Source organism: Wolffia australiana, chromosome 13, assembly GCF_029677425.1.
Source record: "Wolffia australiana isolate 7733 chromosome 13, ASM2967742v1".
NCBI classification, from domain to species: domain Eukaryota; kingdom Viridiplantae; phylum Streptophyta; class Magnoliopsida; order Alismatales; family Araceae; genus Wolffia; species Wolffia australiana.
In genome coordinates, this window is record NC_135847.1 from 13,181,133 (window position 1) to 13,200,205 (window position 19,073).

Below are 19,073 nucleotides of genomic sequence, written 5' to 3' on the forward strand. Positions count from 1 at the left end.
TTATTGGGTGTTAATGGGTTTATAAATTAAAATACAAACCTGATGAGACTATAGATCGATGCAAGGCTAGACTAGTCGCTAAAGGATTTACTCACCAAGAGGGGTTTGATTTCACAGAAACATTTAGTCATGTGATCAAACATACTATAATAAGGTTACTTCTATCATTAGCTATTAGTAAAAGCTGGAAAGTTCATCAACTAGACATGTCAAATGCATTTCTTCACGGGGAGCTAGAAGAAAAGGTCTATATGGAACAACCTCCAGGTTTCAAAGATTCTTCACACTCTGATTTTGTTTGTTTACTTAAAAAATCAATGTATGGTTTAAAAGAATCACCTAGAGTATGGTTTCATAAATTGTCTTCTTCGCTTCAATCTTTTGGTTTCATTGGATCGAAAATGGATACGTCTCTATTTTTTAAAATGATGGAATTTTGATGTTTATTTCAATATATGTTGATGATATTTTGATTATGTCTCCTGATATTAACAATATTATTGATATTGTGTATAAATTGCATAAAGAATTTTCAATACATGACTTAGGACCAGCAAAACATTTTCTTGGAATAGATTTAGTCCAACATCCGTATGGTTTTCTCCTTACTCAATCTAGATATCTTTTGTCTATAATCAAAAATCAAATATGGAAAATTCCAACCCAATGTCAGCACCTATTCCTCTGACTTTGACAACTAGGGTCGAAGACAAACAAAGAGATCCATCATGAGATACTTTATGCAGACAAATAATTGGAGGTCTCCAGTATCTTACACTTACAAGAACAGATATCACCTTTGTTGTAAACAAAGCATGCCAAAAGATGCATTTACCTGATTCTAGTGACTGGGGCTTTCTTAAACATTTACTTTGATATCTAAAAGGCAGTATTCTCCATGGATTACTTATTCATAAAAATTCTGATTTTAACATCAATGCATTTATTGATTCTGATTGGGCAGGTGATAGAGAAGATCGATGATCCACCAGAGGCTATCTGATTTATATTGGAAAGAACTTAGTTTCATGAAGCTCAAAGAAACAGTCTACTGTGGCCAGATCAAGTACCGAAGCAGAGTACAAATTAGTTGCAAATGCAACTGCTGAAATTTTATGGATTCAGTCGCTTCTTAAAGAACTCAAAATCAATTCTGAATCCGTACCGACATTGTGGTGTGACAATGTTGGTGCGGCATATCTGGCTTTCAATCCTGTGTTTCATGCTAGGATGAAACACATAGAAATTGATTATCACTTCGTTCGTGAACAAGTGGCAGCCAAAATCTCTAAGAGTTTAATTTGTAAATAGTTAGCTGACAACACTACCACGTGTTACAACATGGAGGGAGCAAAAACCAACACTACGCATGATTGCCCCACTTTGGGAATAAGACACAAGATATGCAGCAGGTTTTCTATGGAAGTTGTTACCCTACATGCAAAGGATATCATTCTTAAACATGGGGAAATCTATGTTGACCTCAGCGAACATTATGACTGACCTGACAGCAAACGCAGTCCTACCAATCAAGGACAAAGCTGAGACGGACACAATCATCGGAGAATGCTACACCAGCCATTGCATAAAGATTGGAGTCTTCAATTTCAAATTGACCAGCGTAGCTGTAACTCATGCTTCGAATGTGACCACCCATGAAGCAGATCAAACAATGTACTATAACTTTCACATCAATGAGCTTTTTATATAAAAAAAAATTAAGATAATTAGATGAATTGATAGATACATAGATAGTTAGTTTGTTTGATAGATAGATCCAGAGATAGAGAGAGATATGGACAGATAGATGGATGGATGGATAGATATGGATGGCTGGATGGACCGATGGACGCATGGATGGATATCGATGTAATTAGATAGATAGATAGATGGACAGATTTGAGGGGTTAATCTCAACAGGACTAATGGAACACCCTATCCTTAACACCCTCGCTTTTAGGCAGTCCGCTGACAATGTATATGTATCTCCTCAAGCCTCCTGCCCAGGTCACAACAATGTACGCCAACTTTAACATCAATAAAATACTTTTTTTCCCAAAAGAAGGATAGAAAGATTAATGGATAAATGGATTGATCACGTGATCCTTGCTATATATTATTAAGATGGGTTTAATAATGATCCGGATAATAATATAAAAGTCAACGGAGAGCTCTCAACTCCGCCCATGCCGTCGATCCTACCAAGACCCGTCTCTTTCCTGGCAGGAAGCCATTAAATGACCTCTTACAACATTCACCCAACCCGATCCCTCTTCTAGAATTCTACCTCTATTTTTTTACTTCTCACCCCCAAAATAATCTTTAAACCTTCATAAAACCAGTCGATAAATAAGATGAGAAGGTTTCTTCAATTAACATAGTTCATTCTCCATTCGCCGGCGGTCAACAAAAAGGGCCGGAGAATGCACGGCTTGGGGGATTCAACGCGCGGGGATCACATGAGAAACTCCGCAAAGCTAAACCAGGTCAGATGAGAAGAGTTGACCCGGCTTCCCCTCGTTCCTCATAAGATAAAGAGATGTAGAGAAATATTGCTGGAGAGAGAGATAGAGAGAGCAGATGAAGGCTGTTCTCCTGTTATGTTTCTGGATTGCTCTCCTACCTGTGCTTATCGCTGAAGCTGCACAATGTGAGAGTGAGAAAGATGGGCGAAGTATGAGCGAGAAGTTTAACTCGTTTGATTAATCTTTCTTGGTGTAGGTGAGAGTGGCCCCGCTAGGATCGATCCCTTGAATGGCTTCAACAAGTACAGAGGAGGATACAACCTCACTAACCTCCATTACTGGAGCGTAAGCCTCTCCTTCATCCCAGCTCTTCATTATCATCTTCTTTTTCTTCTTATTCTTATTCATCTTCTTCGTCTTGCTCAAGTCCGCAGCTTTCACCGGCGTGCATGGCTACGTACTCGCGGCAGTCTGGTTCATCGTCGGCCTCCTTCTTTCTTCTATTTTCCTCTGTTATGGGGAGAAGTTCCGGCGAGGGCGGTGGCGCGTTCTTTGGCTCCTCCCCCTCGCTGTCCTGCTCGTCCTCTTCGCCATGTAAGTGCTGTTAGAATTTGAGCGCTTCCCACGTCGCTAAAACCTACAGCTCACAGCAAGACCACTTCATATCTTCGTATCATTTACTCTGGATGTTGTTCTCCAACATTCAACCTCAATACTTCCCTCTGGCTAATACATGACCCATACACTGTGTGTTGTTTTTGGGATTCTAATCAGCAAGTATTTCTCTTCACGAGTTTTTCAAAACCTTTAAAAGCCTGGATAATCACGAGTCTCTAAGAACCTTCTTTCCAAACCTTTCAGAGCATGGATAATCATGAGACTTTAAGAACCTTGGCTCTAATACCAAATTTAAGATAATAGCAAGGAGGCTATTTCTCTTCTTAAAATTTAGACTCTTTATGGGATTAGAACTTGCAACCTTGGGCTCTGAGAACTTATCACAGTGATAAAAGCTATAGCTCATACAGCGAGGGGGTTATTTCTCGTCTTAACATTGATGGGTGTTCAGAGCTGCTTCGGGGTTGGCTATGGCGGGCAGCGCGGGGTTTCGGGCCAGCGCCGGCGCCGTGGAGGACAAGATCGGAGGCACAGCGAGGGACGCTTCGGGAACAATTTACAACGTGACGACGTCGGTGACGGCAATCCAAGGAGAAAGATACATCTCTGAAAGACTCGTGAACGCTTCTGCGAAGCTGGGCATCGACGCTTCTGCGCTTCAGAGAAAAGCCGAGAGGAATCTCCGGATGATCTCCCGTGGCCTTAAAATTCTGTGCGTGTATTCAATTATCTTCCTTCTGCAAGCTCACAAACTCTGCCGTGGACGATGTTTTGAGCTTCTGCTGATGTTTCAGGCACGCGAGTACCGTCACTCTCGCTTCTGTATGCCTTGTTTCAGCTCTCGGCCTTCTGGGTAGGTCAAAGAAACAAACTTTTTTTCAAGATTTTCATTGCTGGGATAATCTGACGGGGTTTTCTGGTTCAGGATCACGAGTCCTCGGTCTTCGACGGACGTTTATCCTGTAAGTCCCCAAAAAACTTGATCATAACATTAAGCTTTTGTGATTGGCTCTTAGACTGACTGTAGAGAGAAAGAGAAAGAGAGTTAGATAACCTGATGGTTAGATCAATGGGTAATCCTCACACAGTGTGATGGAGAGATAGGTAGATTGACATAGAGAGAGAATAAATTTTCTTATTTCGATTGATCATGACAGCCAGATCGTGATCTGATAGACACTATCAAACGACCCAACAGCGTTAGATCGTGATCCGATCGTTTGGCAGATCTGATTGATCAGATTGAGATTTCCCTCGATTGTGATTGATTGCGGAGCCCCAATGTTGATAGATTTGTAAAGATAGATAACGAGATAGAGATTCATTAAAAAGGTAGATCACACAGAATGCTACAGAAAGAGATAAAAAGTTATCCAGCAATCCAGCTCGATCATAATTCAAGTATTTCACAGAAAGACAGATTGTTACATCGTTAAAGAAAGGTAGATCACACTGAGTATTGTAGAAAGAGATCAAAATTTATCCGGTACTCCAGCCCGTCGAAAACTCGATCATAATTCAAGAATTTTACGTTTGCAGGCTCGTGTGCTTGAGCTGGGTGCTGATCTCCCTCTGCTGGGCAACTTCAGGACTCTACTTCTTCGTCGACAGGTAAGGCGCTACTCTCTGAATAGTCTCACTCTCAGCACAGAAAGATATGAAATTTGGTGGGGTTTGGTAGGTTCGCGGGGGATACGTGTCAAGCTCTGGAGGAGTATCAGAGAGACGCGCGGAACAGTAGTCTCGGAGAGCTTATTCCCTGCGAAGAGGAGCTTCCGGGGAGAGGGGCGCTGCGAGATGTCAGATCGGAGATTAGCGGTATCATCGACAAGGTTAATAAGAATATTTCTGTGTCGTTTGGAGCGGTTGGCGCCGTCTGCAACCCTTTCTCTCCACCGCCGGAGTTCATGTACCAGCCCCAGAGCTGCGCTTCCGGCGAGATCCGAGTCGGCGACATCCCCAAGGTTTGTGAAAGAGAGAGAGAGACAGAGAGAGAGCGAAGATGGTGGTGCATGCATGCGTAGATAGCAAGAGAGAGAAAGATAGATAAGGGGAGATTAGAGGGATAGATAGAAACGGGAAAAGATAATTCATAGATACAGAGATTATACAGTCATAAATCGCTAGATAGATGGATCGGTTGATAGAGCCAGCGAGAGATGTGTTATCGAAACGCACTTCCAGGAGCGTCAAGAAGAAAATAGATGAATAGATTGATAAATAGATAGAAACATATGAAGATAGATAGATATAGTAGATCTAGATTCATAGATAGAGAGATCGAGATAGATAGATATCCAAAATACATCGATAGAGAGATAGATAGATAGATAGATAGATAGATAGATAGATAGATAGATAGATATAGATAGATATAGATAGATAGATAGATAGATAGAGAGATCGATAGATAGATAGATAGATAGATACAATGGAAAGTTGACAGAAATCTGTCAGTATATTGGTTCATAGAGGGTTAGAGAGAGGCTACACAAACGAACCTGAAGACACGTGGATAGATGAATAGAAAGATAGGTAGGTCGGTCGGTCAATCTACAAAAAAAAAATGTCTATCTAAATATATTTCTTGATAGACAATAAATAAATAAAGATGGATGGATGGATGGATCGATAATGGGTATAGATAGATGGACGGAAGGATGGATGATACATGGATATTAGAAAAATGGATGGATTTATGGATAGCTGGATATATAGGCATGTAGATCTATGAATGGATAGATAATGGGTAGATAGATTGACACATGGATTTAGAGAGACGGGGAAAGAAATATCTGTAGAAAGGTAGATAGGTAAATATAAGGAAAAGCAGCGCCCGTGGATCTTTAAACGGTTTCGGATAGTCATGTGATGCTCAGAAATAAAGATCGATTGATTGCTAGAGAGTGTTGAGAGATTTATGGATTAGATGGATAATGAGCCTCGAGAAAGATTTTAGCTAGAGATCTAGAGACAGATAGATAGATAGTCAGAGAGATAGAAAGAGAGATAGAGATAAATAAACAGAGAGATATATATAGATAGAGAGAGCGAGAGAGCTCCGGACTTCCCACTTACGATCTGATGAACATCTAAAAAAACGACTGGTGCAGATTCTGGAGACGTACGCTTGCTCGGAAGGAGAAGCAGGGAATCGTTGCGAACAAGGAAAATTTATCTCCGCCTCGGACTTCCGTAGCACGCTGATCTTTACATCCTCGCTTCAGAACATCCTAAACTCTTTCCAGGCAGTGGAAAACCTCGCGAACTGCAGAATGATAAAGGAGGCCTTCTCTGATATTCTTAACGAGGAGTGCGGTCCGATGAAGAAGTGGGCTAGAACAGCGTGGGCCGCCATGACAGCGCTTGCGGTGGCTGCTTCGCTGCTTCTGTTTTCGCTGGCGCCCCTCTCCAACAATGATCGCCAGCGATCGTCTGCAGTGGACCCTCTATTCGCAGAGGAAGAAGGACAAGGCAAGGCGAAGATGGACGTGGATTGCTAACTCATTTTTTTTCTCTCACAGTTTTACAGCATTCTTGTTGATATTCTTTTTCACAGATAGAAATCAGGCCACGAATTCAGTGTGGCTAAAATTTTGATGTATACGGTGAAGCATAATGTTAATACTTAATTCATTTATCTAGTTGTTTCCAAGCAAAAAATTGGCTTCTCTTTCGAAATTATCAAGAGTTAAGAAAACTGCCAAAATAAATTACGGAAAACTCGGAAAAATACATTCCTAAATAGAGAGAGTTATTCCTAAATTACATTCCTAAATGCAATTTATTTTCTTTTCTTGAGCGCTTGTGGAACAAGGGATCTTGGTTTTTTTGTTTTAAGTATTTATTCAGAGAGAGGACAAAGAGAAGAGCAAGAAAGAAGTTAAATTGCATAGCATTAATTTTCAAAGGGTCAAAACAGTTGTACGAAAGAGAGTCTTGGACTCTCTTCTGCATGTTCGCATTGCATGGGAAGTTACTTTCTCATTTTAAGCCCTTCTCTTCTATTTCATCTGAAGATACAATAAGTGCCTCATCAAAAGTTAATTATCCCAATATGATCATTTGATGACCAAAGCCATCTAGCGGAGACCCGCGGGAGTGCGTTCTAGAGCTGAAGGATGGATGATGGCTCGTCATCCATTCGTTCAAAAAAACTGTGGGGTTTGACCTTGAAGGGGTCCCACATAATTTTAGTTCCCGCTAAATGGTTTTTCATCTCCCACTCATGTTCCTTGTTAAAAAGAACACTTTGAACACTATTTTTCTTAGAACGAGGGTTTCTTCTTTTGGGTTTTTCTTCCTTCTTCTTCATTGTTCTCTCCCACGAAGACCTGTGCTGCCAAGGAATGGCAGCAGGGATTCTATCCCAACATTTGGTATGAGAGCTTGAAGTCTTGTCCAAGGAGGAAGCAGGAGCAGATCCATGCCACGACGGGCTGGTGAATCTGTCTCGCAAGCTGGCGGGATGTCTTCAGCAGAAGGTGAGTCTGTTGGAACCTCTGTCGTGATGCCCAAGTCTCTGGTCGAGACTGGAGATGGTTTCCCCGTTCTCTCCAAGCAGAATTATTCTCTATGGGCTATGAGAATGCAAGTTCTGTTGGAGGCGAATGGCTTATGGGAAGCTATTGAGGCAGAGACGGTGACGAAGAAGAAGGATTGGCAACCATTGTCAGTTATCTATGTCACAATATCTGATGAGATATTGGCTCAGCTGGATAGCAAGCTGACGGCCAAGGAGACGCGGATGATGTTGAAGACAAAGAACTTGGGTGCTGCTCGTGTTCAGAAGGCTAGAGTGCATGCCTTCAAACGCAAGTTCTAGCTGCTCATCATGGGAGAAGATGAGCTTGTGTCTGTTTTTTTAGGGAATGTTATCCAAGTTTGTCACTCAACTAAGGACCATGGGAGAGAAGTTAGAAGAAGGAGACTTGGTGGCCAAGCTACTTCGAGCTACTCCGGCGAAATTCGACTCTATTACATCCTCTATTGAGCAATTTGGGGAGATGGAGTCAATGACATTGGAAGAAGCCGTGGGATCCCTCAAGATACATGAAGACAAAATGAAGGATTGTCAATCAAGAAGAGAGGAGCAAGTTCTGTTAGCCAGCGCTATCAGAAAGGGCAAGAAGAAAGACAAAGACGAAAACTCTCGTGGCCGTGGAAGTGGACGCGACAAAGGAAGAGGCCGTGGCCAAAGCAGCGACGGTAAAGGATGGAGCAAAGACGAGGACTACAGACCTCGAGATAATTCAAAAATTAAATGTTACAATTGTCAAAAATTTGGGCATTTTTCTTCTAAATGCAGCAGCGAGAAGAAAGAGGAGAAGGCAATTTGGCCAACGTCGAGGAGAAGGGCGAGTCGGCCTTGCTGATGACGCTGACAGAGCCTCCGGATCATGCACTACTCCAGGGGAGCGAGGGAGATCCTTTGATTCCTGATATGTGGTACCTCGATACAAGGGCCAGAAACCATATGACGGGCATGAGAAGTTTGGTTTATCAGCTAGAAGAAGCTCACCTTGGCAGTGTTCGCTTTGGCGATGGGTCGAAGGTGGATATTCAAGGCAAGGGAAGCATCACACTACAGTGTCAGAGTGGAGGAGAAATGACGCAGAGTAATGTTCTCTTTGTCCCTAAATTATGCTCTAACATTTTGAGTATTAGGCAGCTTGATGAACAAGGCTGCAAGACTGTGATGGAGCGTGGTCATTTTATCATATACGATCACCAGGGGAGAGCGTTGGCTCGTGTAAAGAAGACCAATGGTCATTTGTATATGTTGATGTTAAACACTATCAGAAGGTGTTTGGTTTTGGTTGATGATTATGCTCGAGTATGGCATGAACGCTATGGGCATCTCAACCACCAAGCATTGAAGTTGTTGGCTGATCGAGAGATGGTCGAAGGATTACCCTTTCTACTATCTCCAGACCAGTTATGTCGAAGTTGCATAGCATTTGAGAGCTCCATTTCCATCTTCATCAACATATAGAGCAAAAGCACCACTTGAGTTGTTGCACGTTGACTCATGTGGTCCAATCACTCCGTCGACATGGGGTGGTAATTCTTATTTTATGTTGATTGTTGATGATTATAGTCAACTCACTTATGTTTCCTTATTGAAGAAGAAGTCTGAAGCTCTTGGTGCTTTCACAAATTTTAAGGAGATCGCAGAAGGCGAGAAGAATGCGACGGTCAAAGTTCTCAGGACTGATCGAGGAGGAGAGTTTGCTTTAGCAAAGTTTTCAGCTTATTGTGATAAGCATGGGATAAAGAGACACTTGACGGCGCTATATTCTCCGCAGCAGAATGGTGTCATTGAGAGAAGGAATCAGACAATTATGTCCATGGTGCGATCTATATTGAATGGGAGAAGCCTTCCCAAGGAGCTATGGGGAGAGGCAGTGAGCACGGCCGCATACCTCATGAACCCCCGCTCCGACTAGAAGCCTAGAAGGAGCTACATCTTATGAAGCTTGGACGGGGTCAAAGCCTAAGGTTGCACACCTTAGAGTTTTTGGCTACCTAGCTCATGTGAAGTGCTAGGAGGGCACTTGAACAAGTTGGATGACCAAAGCAAGCCTATGGTCTTAATCGGTTATGAAATTGGATCTAAAGCTTAACTATGACCCTAACAGTGGAAATGTGCATTTGAGCAGAGACATCATCTTTGAAGAAGATGCAAAGTGGGACTGGATGTTCCTAAAGTGAAGAAGAGGCAATGTACCTCGCTCTCTCATGATTTTTTAATGTTAATTGACGATTGTGATGGTCAGGTGAATGAGACACCGATGTAGGAAGCTGATGTTGCATCACCTCCGCCTGAAGTAATCCCTGAACCATGGGAAGGAGATCATCTTCTCATTACTAAAGAGAGCTCGCCCAGGAGGTTCAGAGTTTTACGACGAGTTTATGAAGACACGGAGCAAGTACTCCTGGACCAAGAAGAGTGTTTGGTGATCGAGGGGGAGCCAAAAAATCTCCTAGAAGCTTCCAAGGAGGAGGTTTGGAGACCTGGCATGACGGAGGAGATGAACTCCATTAAGAAGAAACAGACATGGGAGGTGTGAATCCACCTAAAGGCTGCAAGATGATCGGCCTTAGGTGGATTTTCAAGCTCAAGAAGAACTCACAAGGAGAAGTGGTGAGACACAAGGCTAGAATGGTCGTGAAGTGCTACATCTAGAAGCTTGGAGTTGACTTCGAGGAGGCATTTGCTCTAGTGGCGAGAATTGACAGCATCCGAGTCTCGGTGGCTCTAGCAGCACAAGGAGGATGGGACTTGCATCACCTTGATGTCAAGTCAGCTTTTCTCAATGGAGAGATAAAGGAAGAAGTGTATGTGAAGCAACACAAGGGGTTCATAAAGAGGACAAAGAGCATATGGTTCTGAAGCTGAAGAAGGCCTTGTATGGCCTAAAACAAGCACCGCGAACGTGGTATACCAAGTTGGATAACTTCCTTATTTCTATTGGTTTTACCAGGAATGTCCAGGAGCACGTAGTCTACATGAAGATTGCAAATGATGTGTACTTGCTCGTGGGAATGTACATTCATGACTTGATCGTGACCGAGGCAGAGAGCTATCACATTGCGGCGTTCAAGGGCGAGATGATGGACATGTTCGAGATGAGCAACTTGGGATTTCTTAACTCTTACTTGGGCATAGAAGTTATTCAGTTAGATGGGCAGATCAAACTGAGCCAGAGAGGTTATGCAATGAAGATTCTAGAGCAGAGTGGGATGATGAATTGCAACCCAGTCCATGCGCCGCTTGAAGCATTACATAAATTTACAGTTGAAGGCTTGTAAGCTCTCGTTGACTCTACGGAGTACCAGAGTCTAATCGGTAGCCTAAGGTATTTAACTCATACCAGGCCTGACTTACATTATTCTGTGGGAATTCTAAGCAGGTATATGGAGACACTGATGGCTGAAGACATGAAGGCGGTGAAAGGCTCTTGAGGTATATCAAGGGAGCGTTAGACCTTGATTTATGTTATGAGAAAGCAGTTGGAGAAAAAGAGCTGGTTTGCAAATGGCTATTGTGATAGTGACCACGCTGGAGACCTTGATCATCATTAGAGCACCACTGGTATGACATTCTTCCTCGGGCCAAACCTGATAAGTCGGGCCTCACAAAAGCAAAAGATTGTGGCTCTCTCTTCTTGTGAAGCCAAGTATATATCCATGACTGTCGTGGCGTGTCAGGGAATTTGGTTGGCCCGGTTGATTGCAGAATTGAAAGGAGAAAGTCCAAAGCATGTGAGACAGATGGTCGACAACAAATCTGACAATGCCCTTGGCAATAATCTTGTCTAACATAATCGCTCGAAGCACATCGACACAAGGTTTCATTTTATCATGGAGTACATTGAAGAAGGTAAAGTTAATGTGCATCATGTCAGTTTAGAAGATCAGTTAGCTGACATATTCACGAAAGCTCTTGGACGGCTGAAGTTCGGGGAGCTATGGGTGAAGTTGGGAGTTTGAAGCATCTATGGAGAACAACGTCAAGATCAAGGGGGAGATTGTGGGGTTTGACCTTGAAGGGGTCCCACATGATTTTAGTTCCCGCTAAATGGTTTTTCATCTCCCACTCATGTTCCTTGTTAAAAGGAACACTTTGAACACTATTTTTATTAGAACGAGGGTTTCTTCTTCTGGGTTTTCTTCCTTCTTCTTCCTTTCTCTCTCCCACCAAGACCTGTGCTGCCAAGGAGTGGCATCAAGGATTCTATCCCAACAAAAATGCCATCCGTCATTGTCCAGAGCAAGGGACGGATGAGTGAACGGAGACCTGCAGCCAAGAAGGCTGCCAACGGCAGCAATCAACGGTGCGGGAAGGGCTGTGTCAGCAAGAGTGTGCCGTGGAGAAAGACTCTGAAGACCCTTTCATCAACTTTCAAGATTCCATGTTGCAGATGATAATGGAGAAGGAGATCTTTGCTTGGGACAACTTGCAAGATCTTCCTCAGAGGTTTTTCACTCTGAACGACCCATAAAAGCTTCTCGATTGTTCGAACGTGCAATTTTTATTGCTAGTACAAAGGCTTTTCTTGATACAGGTTTTCTTCAGAACTGGTTGAGCTCCATTTGGAAGAACCGCTGCTTCACATTCTTTTCATCCCTGGAAATTGAGGCTCAATGAACAATTTGGTGGTTATTTTATTTACAACTTTCTTTGCCATTGAGAGGTCCTGCGTATGACAACAGTGAGATAGATTTATAGAAGAAAGGTAGATGAGCAGTCAAAGAATGAAGAGGTAGAGAGAAAAAGAGTAGGAGCAGAGAGAATGATTGTATAAAGATTTATCTATAGGTGATCATTCATTCGTTAAGTAGTGTAAGTTAGACAAAGAGTTTAAATGGAGAGGGAGAGAAAAAGAGAAATGGGAATGAGAGAGATGGGAGACACCAAAGAAATAGAAAAGAGAGAAAAAGAGTAGAAGAGTGATATAAGAAAAATATCGTTAGGTAGAAAAAGATAAGGAGAAAAAACAATTGGAGAAAAGAGAAAAGCAAAAATAAGAGAGAGAAAAGAGAAAGATAAAGTGAGGTACAATCTGGCAAGGAAGATTTGGGTGCAGGAAATAGAAACAAAGAGAGGAAAAGAAATAAAACGCCAAAGGAGAGAAATAACCATGCAGGGGAGGGAGAAAAAATACGGAAGAGAGGAGTAAAGAAAGCATGTGAAAGTAAACTCAGTTGGGCATCTTCGAGGGGTTGTTTACGATGAAAGTAGTCAACAGAAGATAGATGATAGGGAAGGATAACATTCAATATGGAAAGCACGACAGAAACCGCAGAGAAAACTTATCGTTCGCAAAAATCAATGACTTACTCGCTCACTCATCACGGAAGAGGCTAATAGAAACCTCTTAAATAATTCTTGAGAAGAAGGTAAAAGTGAGTAGATAAATGGCTGTGGATTCTCTTTTTGTCCATCAATTCAGAGATAGAGAGGGAGAGAGAGAATCATTTTCAAATCCTAGCAAAGTGAAATCCCTGTAGAAAAGGACATAAATAATTTCTCGAAGACGCTTGATGTTCAGGCCTCACTTGTAGAAGGACGCTCCAATAACGGAAGTAAGTAGAGTTATATTTCAATTAAAAATATTGAAATTTTATCAAAAGATTAATTACTTTGTTCATATTTTCAGATGTAGATACATTGTTTTCATCACCGAGTGGGATTGTCGGGGTGTATCTAATAGTCTAACGCACACAACACCTCAATACTCTCTACGTCTAGACTCGCTCTTTGGATGTCACAAGCTTACCATGCATCTCGAATGGATTCCCTCTGTGACCTTGGTAACGTATCCATCACCGCAAAAATACCATCCATGTTGAATCGTCCACGACATCATTTAGGTGATCCGATATAGTCTTGATCACGACAAGCACCACAGTTGTGGTGACAACCTTTGAACTACTTATGAAGTTAATTGCCTTGAGAAATACCAATAATATATTGCAAAAATCCTCCAACATCATCCCCTCAAACTCTACGCTGTAATTATTTGCATTCATGGAGATGAGCACACGCGTCATGTGATCAAGGACGTCTCACTTATCTATGACACTACAAAGCATAGTGTAGGTTGAGTTCTGCCTTGTTGGACAATCTAGCAGTAGTTTGTTGTCGTTTGGCTTTGCAAGAAGCTTTCATATCTGCTTGTAGTTTGCCCTCTTTTGAGGAGAACGAGAGATAGCCTTTACCACTATACGAACTCAGGCCACTGCCTTCCCAAGAGATGTATTGCTACATCCATATGATGTGTCAATTCGATCTCTGACTTCATCAAACACAAATGAATCTACCTCCTTCGGGGTTGTACAAAGGATTTTTAAACCAGCCTGCATGATCAGGTTCAAGGCATGTGCCACACATGGCAAATGTTGATCACTACTAATTGTTCGATTCATAAATTTCAATCTTCTTGCCAAAAAGTGCATCATTGTGTTGTTGTTTGCAGCGTTGTCGGTGGTGACAATAGAGAGTTGCATGTTAGTGGAAATTTAGATTTTGATGGTCAAGAAATTATCGGTAGTGACAAGTTTATATTGAAATGAAAGTTTTTATCACACCTTCGATTGAAGATTGAAATTTTCTACAACCTCAGCAATGAAACCTCACATCGCGTTCCCATCATGCCTGTCTTGGATATGACGTAGGCCAAGCATCAGTTCTTGAAGCTTCCATTCTGCATCAAACCAATGGCCGGTCACACCTAAGAGGTAATAACCGTTTGGAGTAGTCCAAGCATCCACTGTGAGGGACACACACAGTATACATCATTGAACCTATTTGCAATAGCTGCCTTTAGTTGGGTGTATAATGTCCTACCGGTCTCCTTAATTGCCCACCGTCCATACATCATTATGTTGGATTTTGCTCTGAATCATCACGCTCATTGGAATTCCTCTATATCAACAAATGTCCATGGAAACGCACTACGAATGATAAGCTGTAGAATTTCTTACTTCTCCACCTCCGGAGTGACCCTTGCGAAGTATTGTTTCAACAAGGACAAGTTGGAAATCACTTCTGCAACAGAACATTGTGAAGTTGCTATACCTTTGAGTTCATCATGTACCTTTCAATGATCCGTTGGTAAATATCCCCAAAAAAATTTTGTGCTCCCATCTTTAAGCCATTTTAAGTGGTGTTTATTTTCAGAGTTAATACCACGGCACAATTCACATATGTACTTCGAGTCGTCCATTACTGTGAAGTACCCTAAGATTTTTTGTCTATATGTCTTCCTTGAATTTTGACTCCAACCTTGAGGGTAGTTCCTACTATCACTCTCTATTCTCACAGCCTGCTCACCGCGATTGCAATGGGGTGGCACATTGCCCGCACTGGACTCCATAATAATCTTAAATTACTTCAGAAATAATTTTTTCCTGTAAAAATAGACTGCTTACTCTAAGTTCAAAAAATGCTGAATAGTAACACATTTTATAAAGAGTAACTCAAGCATAACCCATTACTAGATCCGGACGCGTGGGAATTCAAATTTGAAACTTTATGAACAGGAAATGAGACGTAATTCATCTATGATCAAATGCATGTATCAAATCCATAAATTTAAAATTATATATCGACCTATATGCAGAACATTGCCATGTGTGCAGAATGGTTCAAAGTGAACCATAACAACATCCACAAAAAATTGTTACATTTTTCATTGTAAATAATTTGTACCTCCAAAAAATGCTCAAAATAATTATAATGGCACAAAGAATGTACATGACAGTTGTATAAAAATGCCTTACTGAAGTAAGATTCTCTTCGAAATCGGATCGTAATAGCTCCAATTTTTCATATTTCTTCTACAAACTCAGATCTTTCTTTCCTTGTAACTGTCAAACGCCATGAGAATGACTTGTATTTATACCAGGTATAATCTAAAGGAGATAATGCCAAGTAAATTTTTCAAAAGAGAAATTTTCCACAATAGTACTTTAACGTAAGCTAACACCATCGCATACGACAAGAAGTGATAATATAATTAAATAAGGAAAATAAATAAAATGATGTTCAAAAATAAAAAATTTAAGAAGACTAAATTGAGAGAGAGAGAGAGGAGAACTGTAAGAGATAAAGAGAAAGAGAGAACTGTGCACTAGAGATAACACCAGGCCACGTTCTTTTATTATTCATGGATAGGACACCAACTGAATTATGAGAGGGCTTAATAATACTTTAAGTTATATGTATGATAAGTTCTTAAATATTTAAGATAGTTGATACATTAATGTACTTTGCCATGATTGAATAAGTCCAAGTCCTCATTGTACTGATTAATACTCCTGTTCCACAAATGTGTCATACTAAAAACACTGAATGAAAAACTTTTAAGTCAACAGAACTTTTTTTTTTAGAAAACATAATATATTTCACGCTGAATTATGTTTGAATTTTTCAAATCAATATGATGATAAAACAATTATTCGTCATACCTGATTTTTACCGCGAGAAATGAATTTTAAAAAATAATCACATTAACAACAGAGAAAACAAAAGGAAAATACATTAAATAATCTAATGTCTGCCGAGTAAGACCAAAAGTAAAGCCCAAAAATATTCAGAGAACAAGAGAAAGAGAGAGAGAGAGAGAGAGAGAGAGAGAGATTACCAGGAAGACTTTGTCACCTTCAATGTACTTGTGGGCATAAGCAGGAGACGGCACTTGGCGGTAGAACTGGAAGAGGGTAGACGGATTTCAATTTTCAAATGGAGATGAGGATTTAGAATTTAGCCTAAATCCAAAATTTCTAGTAATATTTTTATTAAAAAGACCCCCGATCCGTCATCCATACGTCCATTATCCGTTTTGTTTTCTAACGGACGAATGACGGAACAGGACTGATGACGGACTTGTGTTGATGACAAAACTCAAATGAATGATGAATTGGACAAACCAAAATTCTCTAAAAGGATAAATGAATGGAAGTCTATTCAGTCCCGTTCCATCCTTCCAAGACCGCCATCTGTTTGCGTCCAACAGCTCTGGTGCATTATGTTTCTTAATTTTTCCCATTATTAATGTCCCATCAATAAAAAAATGTGAAAGTTAATACCACGGTCATTAAAATATAAGTAGAGGTTAATGCCAAGATGGAAGAGTTGTAAAATAATCTCAAGATATTTGAGAAATTGCACAATAAATGAAGAGAATATCCATGATGTAGTTTGAACTACCTCTACCCACCTGTTATCTTCTTCAAAAGAGCCATTTTGAAAGATCTTAAATTACCAGGAAATACTGAAGAAAGGGCGCTCCAGTTAGAGAGAGAGATGGAATGACAGAGAGGATAGAGAAAGAGAGAGAGAGAGAGAGAGAGAGATGGAGAGTAGAAACCACTTATTGTCAAAAGAAAGCTGCAACTATCCAAACAATCTCACCAGAAAATAAAAGAGAAATTTTCCCCAAATGGTCCTAAGAACATGAATATATAATGAGCAGTTACGTGTTATTTAGATCATCATTTAATGTGTTTAATTGACCAAAAGTGCATGGTATCAGTTATTTTACTCATGTTTACAATATTAATACAGAAACATGTTGTTTATTATTTTATATTATTTTTATGTAAATGTATAAAAAAATTCACCAAAATAAATTATAAATAGAAATTATGTGATTTTCTTTGCGCCATTATGTTTTTTGTAGACTTTCATAAATTTTCTACAATTTTCCAGCACTTTATTCATAAATAAATGATGGAACAATTTTAAATTTTGTATTTATTGCATTAACTTTCAGGTTATTTTATGTGTGTATCTATTTTAGAGTTGTACTTAGCTGGTTAGGAGGTCACAGGAGCTGGACAATGCATTGGGAAATTGAGCTAAGAATCCAACGGGTGAAATTGCTTCAGGTCAGGTTTGGCACGGAAGATCAATATTCAAAGAAAGACCTTATTCGACAAGGTAAAATCTGTCTGAAAGACCTTATTCAAAAATCAATACTGCTCCATTATCATATATATCAGTAATTATAAACGGTCCATCCCATCTTGATTTTAACTTCCCTGAAAAAAGTTTCAACTTAGAATTAAAGCCATAAATTTTGATGTTTCTGAAATGTTTGCGGTTAATGTTCTTGTCATGAAAATGCTTCATCTGGGCTTTATAAATTCTTGAGTTTTCATAAGCTTCATTCCTCAGCTCCTGGAGTTCGTGCATCTGCAATAAACGTTGTTTTCCTACTGCATCTAAAGAGATATTAAGTTTTTTAATAGCCCCATAAACTCTATGTTCTATTTCCACCAGAAGATGACATGCCTTACCAAAAATAATCCTATAAGGAGACAACTCTAAGGGTGTTTTGTAAGCAGTTCTATATGCCCAAAGAGCATCATATAACTTACTTGACCAATCTTTCCCATCAAGCCGAATAATCTTTTTAATAATTTTCTTAATCTCTCTATTTGAATTCTCAATTTGACCATTGGCTTGTGGATGATATGGGGTAGTGATTCTATGTTGAATCCCATATTTCTTTAACATGGTCCTGAATTGAGAATTATTGAAATGACTTCCTCCATCATTAATAATTGCTCTAGGACAACCAAACCTGCAAAATATATGTTGTTGAATGAATTTAAGGACTACTTTATGATCATTTGACCTAGTGGGGATTGCTTCAACCCATTTGGAGAGATAATCTACTCCCATCAAGATGTACTCATGTCCATCAAAATTTGGGAATGGTCCCATAAAGTCAATCCCCCGTAGGTCAAAGATTTCCACTTCAATTATGAGCTATAGTGCCATTCTATCTTTATTTTTGATATTTACCACAGCTTGACACTTTAAACAACTAGAGCAGAACTTAAAAGCATCAGAGAATAAGCTTGGCCAAAAAAATCCATAATTTAGAACTTTAAATGCAGTTAATTTTGGGGCATAATGTCCACCACACAAAGAAGAATGGCAAGCATCTAGTATACTCCATTGTTCTTCCTCGGGTACACATCTTTTAAACACATGGTCAACACCTAATTTAAAAAGTTCAGGTTCATCATAATAATAGTATTTTTTATATCATTAACATCCCAATCATTAGGTAATAACCCTGTGACAAAAAAATTTACAATATGAGTATACCATGGAAGCTTTTACCTTGAATTTCTAAAATATATTCATCAGGAAATTCATCATGGATAAGCATGGATAACTCTGTAGATAATCTAGAAAGATTATCTGCTACTGTATTGTCTATTCCACCCTTATCCTTGATTTCTAAATCAAATTCTTGTAAAAGAAAATTCCACCGTATTAATCTAAGCTCGGTTTCGTTTTTATTTAATAAAAACTTAAAAGCTGCATGATCTGAAAAAACAATTATTTTTCTACCTAACAGATAAGAACGAAATTTTTCAAAAGCAAAAATAATAGCAAGAAATTCTTTTTCAGTTGTTGAGTAGTTTACCTGTGCTCCTCCTAAATTTTTGCTTGCGTAGTAC

At 40.0% G+C, this 19,073-nt stretch overlaps 1 protein-coding gene across 1 annotated transcript; it reads left to right on the plus strand.

The window, feature by feature from the left end:
• The first annotated feature begins 2,512 nt into the window (after nucleotides 1-2,512).
• LOC144711210 (uncharacterized) lies at nucleotides 2,513-6,723 on the plus strand. Its single transcript, XM_078585143.1, has 9 exons — nucleotides 2,513-2,650; nucleotides 2,722-2,810; nucleotides 2,893-3,059; nucleotides 3,535-3,795; nucleotides 3,878-3,936; nucleotides 4,009-4,045; nucleotides 4,623-4,694; nucleotides 4,765-5,047; nucleotides 6,197-6,723. The coding sequence occupies exons 1-9, from the start codon at nucleotides 2,581-2,583 to the stop codon at nucleotides 6,584-6,586; spliced, it is 1,428 nt and encodes a 475-aa protein (XP_078441269.1). The 5' UTR covers nucleotides 2,513-2,580; the 3' UTR covers nucleotides 6,587-6,723.
• The last annotated feature ends 12,350 nt before the right edge of the window (nucleotides 6,724-19,073 follow it).

Excerpts from the sequence above, each read along its gene's own strand:
- LOC144711210 (XM_078585143.1), top strand. The coding sequence starts at position 2,581 with ATGAAGGCTGTTCTCCTGTTATGTTTCTGGATTGCTCTCCTACCTGTG. Across the intron at positions 4,695-4,764 it reads CTCTACTTCTTCGTCGACAG|GTTCGCGGGGGATACGTGTC; the intron begins GTAAGGCGCTAC and ends GGGGTTTGGTAG. Across the intron at positions 5,048-6,196 it reads GAGTCGGCGACATCCCCAAG|ATTCTGGAGACGTACGCTTG; the intron begins GTTTGTGAAAGA and ends CGACTGGTGCAG.